This window comes from Cricetulus griseus (assembly GCF_003668045.3).
Source record: "Cricetulus griseus strain 17A/GY chromosome 1 unlocalized genomic scaffold, alternate assembly CriGri-PICRH-1.0 chr1_0, whole genome shotgun sequence".
Lineage (NCBI taxonomy): Eukaryota > Metazoa > Chordata > Mammalia > Rodentia > Cricetidae > Cricetulus > Cricetulus griseus.
Window position 1 is genome coordinate 65925884 of NW_023276806.1, and position 12173 is coordinate 65938056.

The window sequence follows — 12173 nt, forward strand, 5'->3', positions numbered from 1 at the left end:
TAATTTAAAAGGCAGTTCCAGAGAGAAGACCATGGGCAGAACTCACATGGAGTGTTTTTTTAGGTTGTTTGTTTTTTTGAGACAGGGTTTCTCTGTGGCTTTGGAGGCTGTCCTGGAACTAGCTGGGGAGGGGGAGATCCTGGGAAGAGAAGAGGTGGGGGCGGGATGGGGCAAGAAATGGGATGGCAGGGGACAGAGAGCCAGGCAGAAAAGGAGAGGGAGAGGGAGGGGGAGAAGGAGAGAGAGAGATGGGAGGTGGGCAGGGCCCTTTTAAAAGGGAACACAGTGAATGTGCCAGGTGGTGCTCTTAGTGGCTGCAGCTGAAGGTGTATCCTGTCAGAACCTCAAGGGCAGGCCAGTACAGATGCCTGAACACTAATACTGGCTTGTCCTGGATCTGGAGCTTCAAGAAATCACCTGTCAGAACACAGCAAAACACACACATTGATGTGGCATTTGTTTTTATTAGAAAATCCATTTGGTAAGTGCCCCTGATGCAGGCAGAGCCTGTTTAGGCCCCACAGCTTTTATTTAATCTTCCACCCTCTTGAGAGGAGCTGCCAGGAAATGGGGGTGTCAGACAGAGTCCAAAGGGTCCCTCGTGGACCCCCAAGAGTTCACATTGCCAGTAACATACCAACAGCACCTTGGCGGGACCCTCAAGCCCCAAAGCTGTGGCTAAAGGCAGTCCTGTTTGTATGGCTTCAGTGAAGGCAGGGAGGCTCGCCCAAGCTCCCAGGTCTGCCCTCTGCATTCTGGTTGAGTTCAGGGTAGGATCCAGGAAAAGATGGCCATAGGCCAAGGGCCAAGAGAACACATTTGACACCCTATGAAGTCTGGAAAACACCTGGTTTTGTGGGAGAAAAGGGCCAAGGAAACACTGCATTCAATTCTTCTTGGGTTTGGGGGTATCGTATTTCCTCTTGCTGGAATACCACAGGAGCAGAGGGATGCCTATGGAAGGCAAGGTCATAACTCCAAAGGCTGCCCAGTCCAGCTGTGAAGGAGAGACACAGGAGAAGAGGGAATGAGGAGGGATGATGTGATGAGAAGGGGGCAGTAGGGCCCAGATTGTAAGCAGGACTCTGCAGGGAAGTTCCAGACTCTCCTCAGACCAAATGGCTCTAGGACCAGTCGACTTTTCAGGGTGTGAAGCCAAAGTCTCACCTCACTCAAATCCTAGACAGTGCTTGAGGAGGGGGTTATTCCTAACAGTCAAGCCTCCAGGGACTTTGTTCTATCCCCTTGCTCTGCCTTCCAGCCTTGTTAAGCACTTGTCATTCCTGGATTACATCAGGTCTTTAGTCACATCTGAGCTGCTCTCAAACACTGCCCTTCCTTGCTTCTTGAATGGCTAAACCCTCTCTGGACTCAAAAAGGGACAGCTCCTCCAGGACCCCTGTAAAACCTGACCCTCCACTCCCTTACTGAATCTATGAGATTAAGGGAATTTTGGTGTTACATAGTGTCTTATGTAGCCCAGGTTGGCCTCAAACTGGCTAAACAGTTAATGATGACCTTGAACTCCTGATCTTCCTGCCTTGTGCATGCTAGGCAAACACTCTACTGAGCTATCCCTAGCCCCAGGTAATCTTTTAATGGGAGGGACTGTTCTTATTTGCAGCTTCTGGATGAATAAATGAATTCCCTTAGTCAGCCTTTAAAAATTTTCTCCAAACTCCAGCTGGTTAAGGTGGCACATGACTCAATCCCAGCACTCAGGAGACAAAGGCAGGTTGGATCTCTATGAGTTCCAGGCCAGCCAGGACCTCAAAATCAAAACAACAAAGAACCTACAGAAAACGAAGCCAAAGCTAAGCTCATTCAACTATCCCAACTCTCTATGACCCTCTGAATCTGCTGAGGCCTCCCAGTGACACATCTATCAAGTCTAAGATAGGCTTTCACTTAAGGTTAAACAGAAGAACAGGCCAGTTCTATGGTGCTGGCTTTTTCGAGCTTGTTTAACAAAAACCTGGGCAGGATTACATCAGGAATATATCTAAAACTCTCTGTCTCTCTCAAATATGAAAACAACAAATAGATAAGGCAAGACCAAGTCAATCAATTTTCTAAGGAGACCATGAGTTTCCAGAAACAAAAGAATATTCTCACACCAGGGGATGAGAGACAATACTAGAAGGGCTTACAAAATGGGGGGAGAATCTCCGGTCAAACTCCCGCTGGGCCAGGATTCCTCCCTGTCCAGGAGCACTTGTTGAGCCGATCTGGAGGGGAAAAAAGTATTAAGGCAAGCTTCAAAGTTACCTCATCTGAGAACAGGTTGCTCCAGGCAACAGACTTCTAAACATTAGACTTAGTTACCAACAGACACAGCCAAGAATACTTAAAGAACATGAGTTATAGCTCAAGTGGTAGAGTTCTTGTATAGCATGCAAGAAGCATCGGTTTTGATCATCAGTACTGGGAGAAGGAAGGAAGGAAGGAAGGAGGGAGGGAGGGAGGGAGGAAAAGAAAGAAGGAAGGAAGGAAGGAAGGAAGGAAGGAAGGAAGGAAGGAAGGGAAGGAGAGAACTGTTGATGGCTGCAGGGTTTCTTTGTGTAGTACCAGCCAAGGAATGGCTGGTTTTGCAAATGACCTAGATTTGGTCCCCAGCACACAACCACCTCTATCTAACCACCAGATCTAATCCCTTCTTCTGACCTCTTCAAGAACTAGGCATGCACTTGGTATACATACATACAATTAGACAAAACTCTCGTAAACATAAATAAATTTTCAAAATTTTCTATTTAAATAAAAGTTTTTAATAAGATAGAGAAGCCAAGCATGGTAGCACATGCATTTATTCCCAGCACTCAGGAGGTAGAGACAAGCAAATCCCTAAGAGGTCAGTCTGGTCTACAGAGTGAGTTCCAGGAAAGCCAGAGATACACAGAGAAACTCTGTGTTGAAAAACCACAAATAAATAAATAAATAACAGAGAGATAATTCCCTTAGGATTCTTAAAATTTTATTTATTTATTTATTTAAGTTTTTGAGATAGAGTTTCTCTGTGTAGCTTTGTAGACCAGGCTGGCCTCGAACTCAAGAGATCTGCCTGCCTCTCCCCCCCAAGCGCTGCTAAAGGCGTGCCCTACCACTGCCTGGCTTCCTTAGGACTTTTTTTTTTTTTTTTTCTTGAGACAGGGTTTCTCTGTATTGTTTTGGAGCCTGTCCTGGAACTCGCTCGGGAGACCAGGCTGGCCTCAAACTCACCAGAGATCTGCCTGTCTCTGCCTCCCCAGTGCTGGGATTAAAGGTGTGTGCCATCAACACCCGGCTTTCCTTAGGATTTTACAAAGAAAAGTAGATTAGGAGCCAGGGGAACTGAAATCCCACATAGCAGGGCTCACAACACAGCCAGCACCTGTTAGACGGGACATGCTAGCGAGGCAACTAAAACCAAAGCTTGATCCACTAGGATGAAGACACAGACCACTCCTGTCTGTCAGACAAGGTGTATAATGGAGTTAGCAGTCCTCAGCAATCATTTACTTATTCCTCATGAGAGAACACTCTTTTCTACTTCACAGAGCTGACCCAACTCAGATGAAGTAGTAAGAAGCGCTCTGAAAATTTGAAAGCCCTACCCAAATGTACATTACCAGAGGATGGCTGGGCTGCTCCACATTCCTGGGCTTTGAAGAGGGGCCAAGAGTTTGGAGCTCACTAAAAGAACTCTGTTCCCAGGTGGCAGGCAAGCCTTTGATTTTTGTTACTATTAACCCCTAAGTACCAGGTAGTGCTGGGCATAGTGGCTCACACTTGTAAAACCAGCACTTGGGTGATTGAGGCAGGAAGGTCGGAGTTCAAAGCTGGCCTCCTTCAGAGTTTGAAGAAGGTCAGCCTGGGTGGGCTACAGGAGAATCGGTCTCAAAATAAGTTAAAAAAAAAAATTAGTTCGAGCCCAGCCTGGTCTTCAAGAGCTAGTTCCAGGACAGCCTCCAAAGCCACAGAGAAACCCTGCCTCGAAACCAACCGCCCCCCCCCCAAATAATTCAATAATTCAACTAATTAACAAAACTAAAGCTGGGTACAGTGATAATCATCTGTAACCTCAGCACTGGCAAGACAGAGGCAGGCATTTCTCTGAGTTCAAGGCCAGCCTGGCCTACAAAGCCAGTTTCAGGACAGCCAGGGCCACACACACATAAGCCTTGTCTCAAAAAACAAAATAAATTTAGAGGCTGGGCATGGTGGTGCATGCTTTTGATCTCAGCACTTGGGAAGAAGAGACAGGTGGCTCTCTTCTGAGTTCAAGGCCAGTCAGGACTACATAGTGAGTGAAATAGAAAGATGGAGAAACAGAAGGTTCCCAGGGGGTGTCCTATAGAGGCGGGGAAGCTGGTTCTTTGGGGTGGTAAATATTACCTTCTAAGTGTGGGAAAGACAGTAACAGGGAAACATGGGAAGGCGACTGGAAATGGCAAGAACAGTTATAAAATGGAGAACAAATAACACATTCCAGAATAAAGGGAAAGCAGAGGTACAGAAGAGAGGAGATGCTATGGTTTTCCACTCTGTGCAGGTACAGTGTTCAACTCACCACAACAGGCCCATCCTCCTGGGCCAAGTAGGTAATAGTTGCTGAGGTGAAGTTGAAGTAACCGGCTTTGAGAGGACGCAGGACCACGGTGTGGGAGACATTGCTAGCACTAGGCCAAGGGTTAAGGAAGCAGAAAAAGATGATGAAGGCCTAGGGTAGTGGTATGTTCATTTAATCCTAGCATTCAGGAGCAGAGGCAGGCAGATCTCTGTTGAGTTCCAGGACAACCAGGATATATATAGACCCTGTCCCAAAAAACAAAATGAAACTAAAGCAGTAACAACCTTGCAATTTTTTAACTAAATGTCCCATTGACAAAACAGTAACACATGCAGTAACTTCAGGCCCACCATACCCTCTTTTTAAAATCAAAGCATATGACCGGACATTGCTGTCGAAAGCCTTTAATCCCAGCACTCAGGAGGCAGAGGCAGAGGCAGGCAGATCTCTGTGAGTTCGAGGCCAGCCTGGTATACAGAGCTAGTTCCAGGACAGGCTCCAAAACAATATAGAGAAACCTTGTCTTGAAAAACAAAACAAAACAACAACAAAATCAAAGCATATGTCGGGGCAGTAGTGGTGGCATTCACCTATATTACCAGCAGTCAGCAGGCAGAGGCAGGTGGATCTCTGTGAGTTCGAGGCCAGCCTGGTCTACAGTGAGTTCCAGGCAGCCAGAGCTACAGAGTGAGACCCTGTCTGAAAAAAAGCAAAACCAAAAATTTTAAATAAGAAATCAGACACTTCTTTAATCCTAGCACTCTGAGGCAAAGGCAAGAGAATCTCTGAACTTGAGGCCAGCCTGGTCTACAGAGCTAGTTCCATGGCAGCCAGGGTTGTTACATAGAGAAACACTGTCTTGAAAACAAAAAACAACAACAACAAAAACCAACCAAACAAACAAACAAACAAAAAAAGAAACTAGACACTCATTGAGTGAGAGGGGCACTAATAGGTTATCCAGTTTCTCCATGCTAATATCCCACTGGATCTGTTTTGACAGTACCTCAGGTACAGGGCATTTACCCGTGTGTGTGTGTGAATGCTTGGGTCTCTTTGCAACAATGCAAAGAAAAAAGAACCTTCGATATTCATTTGTAGCTACCAATACCCTTATAAATGTCTGTCTTTCTAAGGAAATGCAGGGCTTACAACCTAAACGAAGGCAAGCCCACACAGCTGACTCTTGTATTCCTTCCTTGTCCAGATATATGTAACAAGAGCCACATACCATTCTGTTTGAAGCAATGTCCCTCCCAGCCCTCACCACCTAGAAAAAGAGGATACGGGGCAATCCGGTCCCACTTGACATTGAGCATACCAGAGACAATGCCAAAGTCTTCTGGGGGGAAGGAATCGTCAGATAATTCCACATCTAACGCCGCACTATAAAGCAGAGGAAACAAAAAGGGTAAGGGATATCAAATTAAGACAGCTAGCCACAAAACCGACCTGCTAGTCAAAAGAAACTCCTACAATAACTTTGAAGAGGCCAGATCAAGGCCTGGATTCTATTGCTCAGAAACACCAGAATATTCAAATATCCAGAAGTGAATGTGCCCAAAGCTATCCCTGCTCTAGTTTCTAGATAAGAGAACTACGATGAAGATGCAAGAAAAACAAAATGAAAGAACAGCAATAAAAGTGCCCATGGGGCCGGGCGGTGGTGGCGCACGCCTTTAAGGAAGGCAGAAGCAGGTGGATCTTTGTGAGTTGGAGGCCAGCCTGGTCTCCAGAGTGAGTTCCCGGGCTGGCTCCAAAGCTACACAGAGGAAAAAAAAAAAAGGAGGGGTGGGGTTCATGGGTGGGAGTCGCGCCCCTGAGGTAAAAGGACTAGATGTACATTCTGTGTCTGCATCTCCTCTTTTTCACAAGATGAATTTGTTTCCTGCCTTTGAAACCCTTCAAAGCCGCCAAAGTGGAAGATGGTTTCTTGTAGTTCACCTAAGGATGTCTTCACTTTCAAAAACCATCCCGCCAAAAGTAAGCCCTGTAGTATATTCATTCATTCCTTTACTCACGGCACCCGATGCTGGAGGTCTCCAAAAGAGAATTCACCCCCCCCCCCAACAAAATGTTCTCTATGCCCACGTGGAAGCCCGGAATCCAGGGAAGAGCATGCAAACCCCAGGCCGTTACCTGGAGCCCACATTGTAGATGTTATACTGCAGCGTCAGGTCCCGCCCTTCCACAGCGTATCTGTTCAGCAATGATTTGGAGGCCAAAAGCCTGGCTCCTTCTTCTGCTTGACTGACAGCCAACAGAGCCAACACCACAAACGCCAGCGGCCTCATCTTTGGAAAAAAGAGCAAAGTGAGCCATCAACTCAAGCACGGAAAGCCCGCCAGGCAGGCACCTTGAGCGGCGCCACACTCCAGCCCCACGGCCTCATCGGCAGCCGCAGGCCCCGAGACCCGCCCAAGTCACAGCAGTGCGCACCGCGCTTCGGGTCAGGCTGGGTCTTGGGGACTGCCGGACTCACCGTGAGTACCCCAAACGCCTCTCTCGGTCACAGACAACAGGAAGACAACGTCAGCATCCCAAAGACCGGAAGCGGATCTGGCCGGAAACCCTGATGTCCCGCCCAGTGCCTTGTGGATGTTGTAGTTCTAGATCAAGCCCCACATTTCTCTTTGTGGAGACTGCCACCCAAGGGAAAAAAATGACTTGGACCAGCGGTTCTCAACCTGTGGGATGCAACCTTTTTCAAAGGAGATGCATATCATATATATCCCGCACAGATACTTTCATTACGATTTGTAACAGTAGCAAAATTATAGTTAGAAATATATTCTGCACCCACTGTCCAGAAACCCCATAAAAACAGCTGCCTTCAGATTCAGAAGAGGAATGTCTTCATCTTTTCTCTGGCAGCTCTGCATTGACCTTTCTCCAGCCTCTCCCATACGCATTGAGCCACTTGGCCATGTTTTAGGACATTTAGCTCTGAGGAGAAGGGTTCAACACAACGCATTGTACAAGCTAAGCACTTTCTCTACCTCTGAGCTCTACCCTTGTGTAGACCAACATGGTAAGTACTGCGGTTGTCCCTGTGGGATATACAAAGGCAGGCTATAGGCAGGAACACACAGAGTGCACTCCTTTAATGCCAGCGCACGCTGGAGGCAAAGACAGGTGGTCTCTGGGTTCCAAGCCTGCCAGAGCAAATAGTGAGACCCTGTCTCACAGCAACATCAAGCAAACAAAATAAAGCTGGATCTGGAGTCTGCTCTCTGAGTTTTAGAACCTGGCAGTAGGGAGGCAGCAGGTAGTGTGTGACTCCACTGCAGAAGGCAAAGGGAATGGCACACCCTCTTCAGAGAAACACCGTCTAGAGGTAGTCCCACTAGACTACCCTTTGTCAATGTGAGAGCCTATTCCTTACTGTGAACTCTGCTCCTCTACCTCAGACAGATCACTTTCCACCTTGCTTTCTCATTCCTGAGAATGAGATCTTTGACTAGAGCAAGTTATTGAATTAAAAAACAACCTTGGGGGGCTGGAGAGATGGCTCAGAGGTTAAGAGTACTGACTGCTCTTCCAGAGGTCCTGAGTTCAATTCCCAGCAACCACAAGGTGGCTCACAACCATGCGTTATGAGATCTGGTGCCCTCTTCTGGTGTGCAGATATACATGGAAGCAGAATGTTGTATACATAATAAATAAATAAATAAATCTTTAAAAAAAAAAAACAGCAACCTTGGGAGCTGGGCAGTGGTGGCTCACACCTTTAATCTTAGCACTCAGGAGGCAGAGGTAGTTGGATCTCTGTGAGTCTACAGAGTGAGTTCCAGGACAGGCTCCAAAGCTAAGGAGAAGCCCTGTTTCAAAAAACAAAAAACAACAACGAAATAAACTCAGGACAAATGGCTGAGGTGCCTATTAACATATCAAAATAAAGCAGGCCTTCAATCTCAGCATTTGGGAGACAGAGGCAGGCAGATCCCTGTGAGTTCAAGACCAGCCTGGTCTATACAGTGACCAGCTACACAGAGAAACCCTGTCTCCAAAACAAAAACAAACAAACAAAAGAAATATAGGTTAATTTCAAATGTAAACGTTAACTGGTAACAAGTCTAAGCATTTGTAATTAATATAAGCCTCAGTGTATTTATTTGGGAGCTGCTGGTGGAACAGAAACTTCTACCTACAAGTAAGTGTTTTAGTTTGCTTTCTACCTTTGTGACAAACACCATTACTATAAGCAAGTGTGGAAGAAAGAGTTTATTTCTCTTTCCAGTTTTCAAGTCCTTCATGAAGGGAAGTTAGGGCAGGAACTCAGGGCAGGAACCTAGAGGTAGGAACTGAAGCTTGCTCCACTTGCTTTAAAAAAAAAAAACATTTGTTTATGTGTTATTCATTTATTAGTTTTGAGTTTGTTTGTTTGTTTTGGGTTTGTTGTTGTTGTTGTTGTTGTTTTGTTTTTCGAGCCAGGGTTTCTCTGTGGCTTTGGAGGCTGTCCTGGAACTAGCTCTTGTAGACCAGGCTGGTCTCGAACTCACATTGATCTGCCTGCCTCTGCCTCCCGAGTGCTGGGATTAAAGGCATGCGCCACCAATTCCCAGCTTGGGTTTGTTTTTGTTGGGGTTTCTCTGTGTATCTTGGGAGCTTCTGCCTCCTGCTGGGATTTAAAGGCTTGCACCACCACCTCCTGCAGTCAGAGCTCTTTTTTTTTTTTTTTTTGGTTTGTTTTTTGTTTTTTTGAGACAGGGTTTCTCTGTGTAGCTTTGTAGACCAGGTTGGCCTCATTAAAGTGTGTGCCACCAGCATTCAAAGGTGTTGTTCTAAAAAACTTCATCATTGGGGCTGGAGAAATAGCTTGGTGGTTAAGAGCTCCCTGCTCTTCCAAAAGTCCTGAGTTCAATTCCCAGCAACCCACATGGTGGCTCACAACCATCTGTAGTGAAATCTGGTGCCCTCTTCTGGCCTGCAGACATACATGCAGGCAAAACACTGTGTACATAATAAATAAATAAATATTTTTTTTAAAAAAGCATTGGCTGCTCTTCCAGAAGACCCAGGTTCAACTCCAAGCACCTACATGGCAGCTCAAAATTGAAAAAAAATAAAATAAAAGGCTGGAGAGATGGCTCAGAGGTTAAGAGCACTGGCTGCTCTTCCAGAGGTCCTGAGTTCAATTCCCAGCAACTACATGGTGGCTCACAACCATCCGTTGTGGGCTCTGGTGTCCTCTTCTGGTGTGCAAATATATATGGAAGCAGAATGTTGTATACATAATAAATAAATAAATCTTGAAATAAGTAAATAAATAAAACTTAAAAAAGAAAGAAAACTTCATCATGATTAAGATCAAACTCTATTATTTCTTTATTATTGAGATGTGCTCATTTCACAGTTCATATTTTTATAAATGTCGAGGCATATATGAAAAGTGCATCTCCATGCTTACTGCATATAGCAATACTACAATTTTGGTTCTCAGGTTGTTTTGGAATTGGCCTTTGGGAGCTGTTTCAGTTGGGTCTTTTATATTAATGTCCTGAAAGGGTGCTGTTACTGTGTAATGCTGCTGTTTTCATTTTATTTTTTGAAACCCAGTCTTACTATGTGTCCTTGGATGGCCAGGAACATGCTATGTGGACCAGGATAGCTTTGAACTCATAGAGAGACTCCTGTCTGCCTCCTCAGTGTGGCTGGCATGATACTGTTTTTTTTTTTTTATGTAGATGGTATTTTGCCTGCATGTATGTTTGTGTATCACATGTGTGCAGTGCCTGAGGAAGCCAGAGAGGGTATAGGATCCCATGGGACAGGAGTTACAAATGGTTGTGAGCTGCCATGTAGGTGCTGGGAATCGAACTCAGGTCCTCTAGAAGAGCAGCCTGTGCACTCAATGTCTGAGTCCTGTTTTAAAACCATTTCCTTACTTTCTGGCCTGAAAGATGCTCTGGCCAGTCTCCAATCAATCATTTCTCCAAAGAACCCAGTTCCTCCCTACGCCACCTCAGCACCGGGAATTAAACTTAGAGCCTTGTAAAGGTTAGGCAAATACTATACCACTGACCTGTGTCCCCAGTTTCTTATCTGTAGAATGGGTTCTAAGATCTGGGTTCTCGAGGTACCTGTCATTATTTTTATGCTCTTTCAGCTGACAGTACAGAAAACAGTCATGGATACTAACCTCTCAATAATTGGTAACACACATATACATATTCAGTGTCTGTATTAACTAAACATGAGTTAATGTAGATGACTCTAGCTTTAATCATTACTGTAAATTCTTTTTGCCCTCTTCCTTTACTTCTAAATTCTCACTTCAACAATGAGGACCCTAGTGTCTACCATCTGGCAATGTGTCAAAGCTGGTGACACTGGCTGTAAACCTAACATTCAGGAGACAGAGGCAAGGCTGGGCTACATAGTAAGCCCTATCTTGTCTCAATCAAGAGGAACAACCCAGGGTGGAGCTGCAGGCCTTTAACCCTTGGGAAGTAGAAGCTGGTGGGTTCCTGTGCATTTGGTGTAAGCCAGAGTGACACAGTAAGACCCTGTCTCAAAACAAAAATGGTGGGGAGGGGCCTGGAGAGAAGGCTCAGCAATTAAGAGCATTTGCTATTCTTGCAGAGAACCCAGCTTAGATTCCCAGGACCCATATTTTGGGTCAAAACCATCTACATAGTTCCAGGGAAAAATCTGACACCCTCTTCTGGCCTCCATAGCACTCCACATGGTGAACAGATACAGGCAAAAACACTCACACACATGAAATAAAAAAAAATTGAAATAATTTTTATTAAGAAAAATGTGCTGGGCAGTAATGGCTCACAACTTTAATCCCAGAACTGGGGAGGCAGAGGCAGGAGGATCTCTGTGAGTTCAAGGCTAGGTTGATCTACAAAGAGAGTTCCAGGACAACCTCCAAAGCAATACAGAGAAACCCTGTCTCGGAAAAACCAACCAACCAAACAAACAAAAAAACAAAAAAAAAACAAAATTTCAAGCTACACAGTGAGTTTAAGGCCACCCTGGACTATGAAATAAAACAGACAGCAAAATTTATAGTACATCCATAGGAACCAGTTATTTTTTAAATTTACTATGTATTATTTGTGTGAATGTGTGTGTGTGTGTGTGTGTGTGTGTGTGTGTATGCTCTCGTGCAAGTGTCTATGTGCTTTACCACATGTTTGTGTGGAAGTCACCGGACATGGCCTGGGAGTCGATTCTCTTCTTTCACTGTGGGATCTAGGGCTGTCTCAGGTAGTCAGGCTTGCACGGCAGGCAGTTGAGTCTTCTGCCCACCCAGAGCAGCCATTTCTGTTGACCATAGTACAATGTGTAGCTTCTTTGGCCTTGAATCTTAGATTCTACATTTCACAGGTCACCATCGGTGAGTGTAGTATAGCACAAAAGTAGAGACTCCCTGTCCTTTAAATATCCTTTATTTTGTACCCTTAAATCCATTCCCTGGTCATTCCTTATATCTTATATCTATATATTAAGATGCCTTAGTCTCTTTTGTTTAAACTTTGAATGCATTAAATTTCATTGTATAGTTATGGACCTATTATTACCTTGTTTTGTGACAGTGTCTTTCTGTGTAGGCCTGGCTGACCTAGAACTTATATATAAATCAGGCTGGCTATGAACTTTGCAGAGATCT

At 45.1% G+C, this 12173-nt stretch overlaps 1 protein-coding gene across 1 annotated transcript; it reads right to left on the minus strand.

Moving 5' to 3' along the window:
* Positions 1–444: 444 nt before the first annotated feature.
* On the minus strand, positions 445–7154 carry Ssr2 (signal sequence receptor subunit 2). Its single transcript, XM_027393138.2, has 6 exons — positions 7032–7154; positions 6689–6843; positions 5837–5935; positions 4550–4658; positions 2151–2228; positions 445–997 (listed from the first exon to the last, which is right to left on the minus strand). Exons 2-6 carry the CDS (start codon positions 6841–6843, stop codon positions 887–889), a joined length of 552 nt encoding a protein of 183 aa, XP_027248939.1. The 5' UTR covers positions 7032–7154; the 3' UTR covers positions 445–886.
* Positions 7155–12173: the final 5019 nt, after the last annotated feature.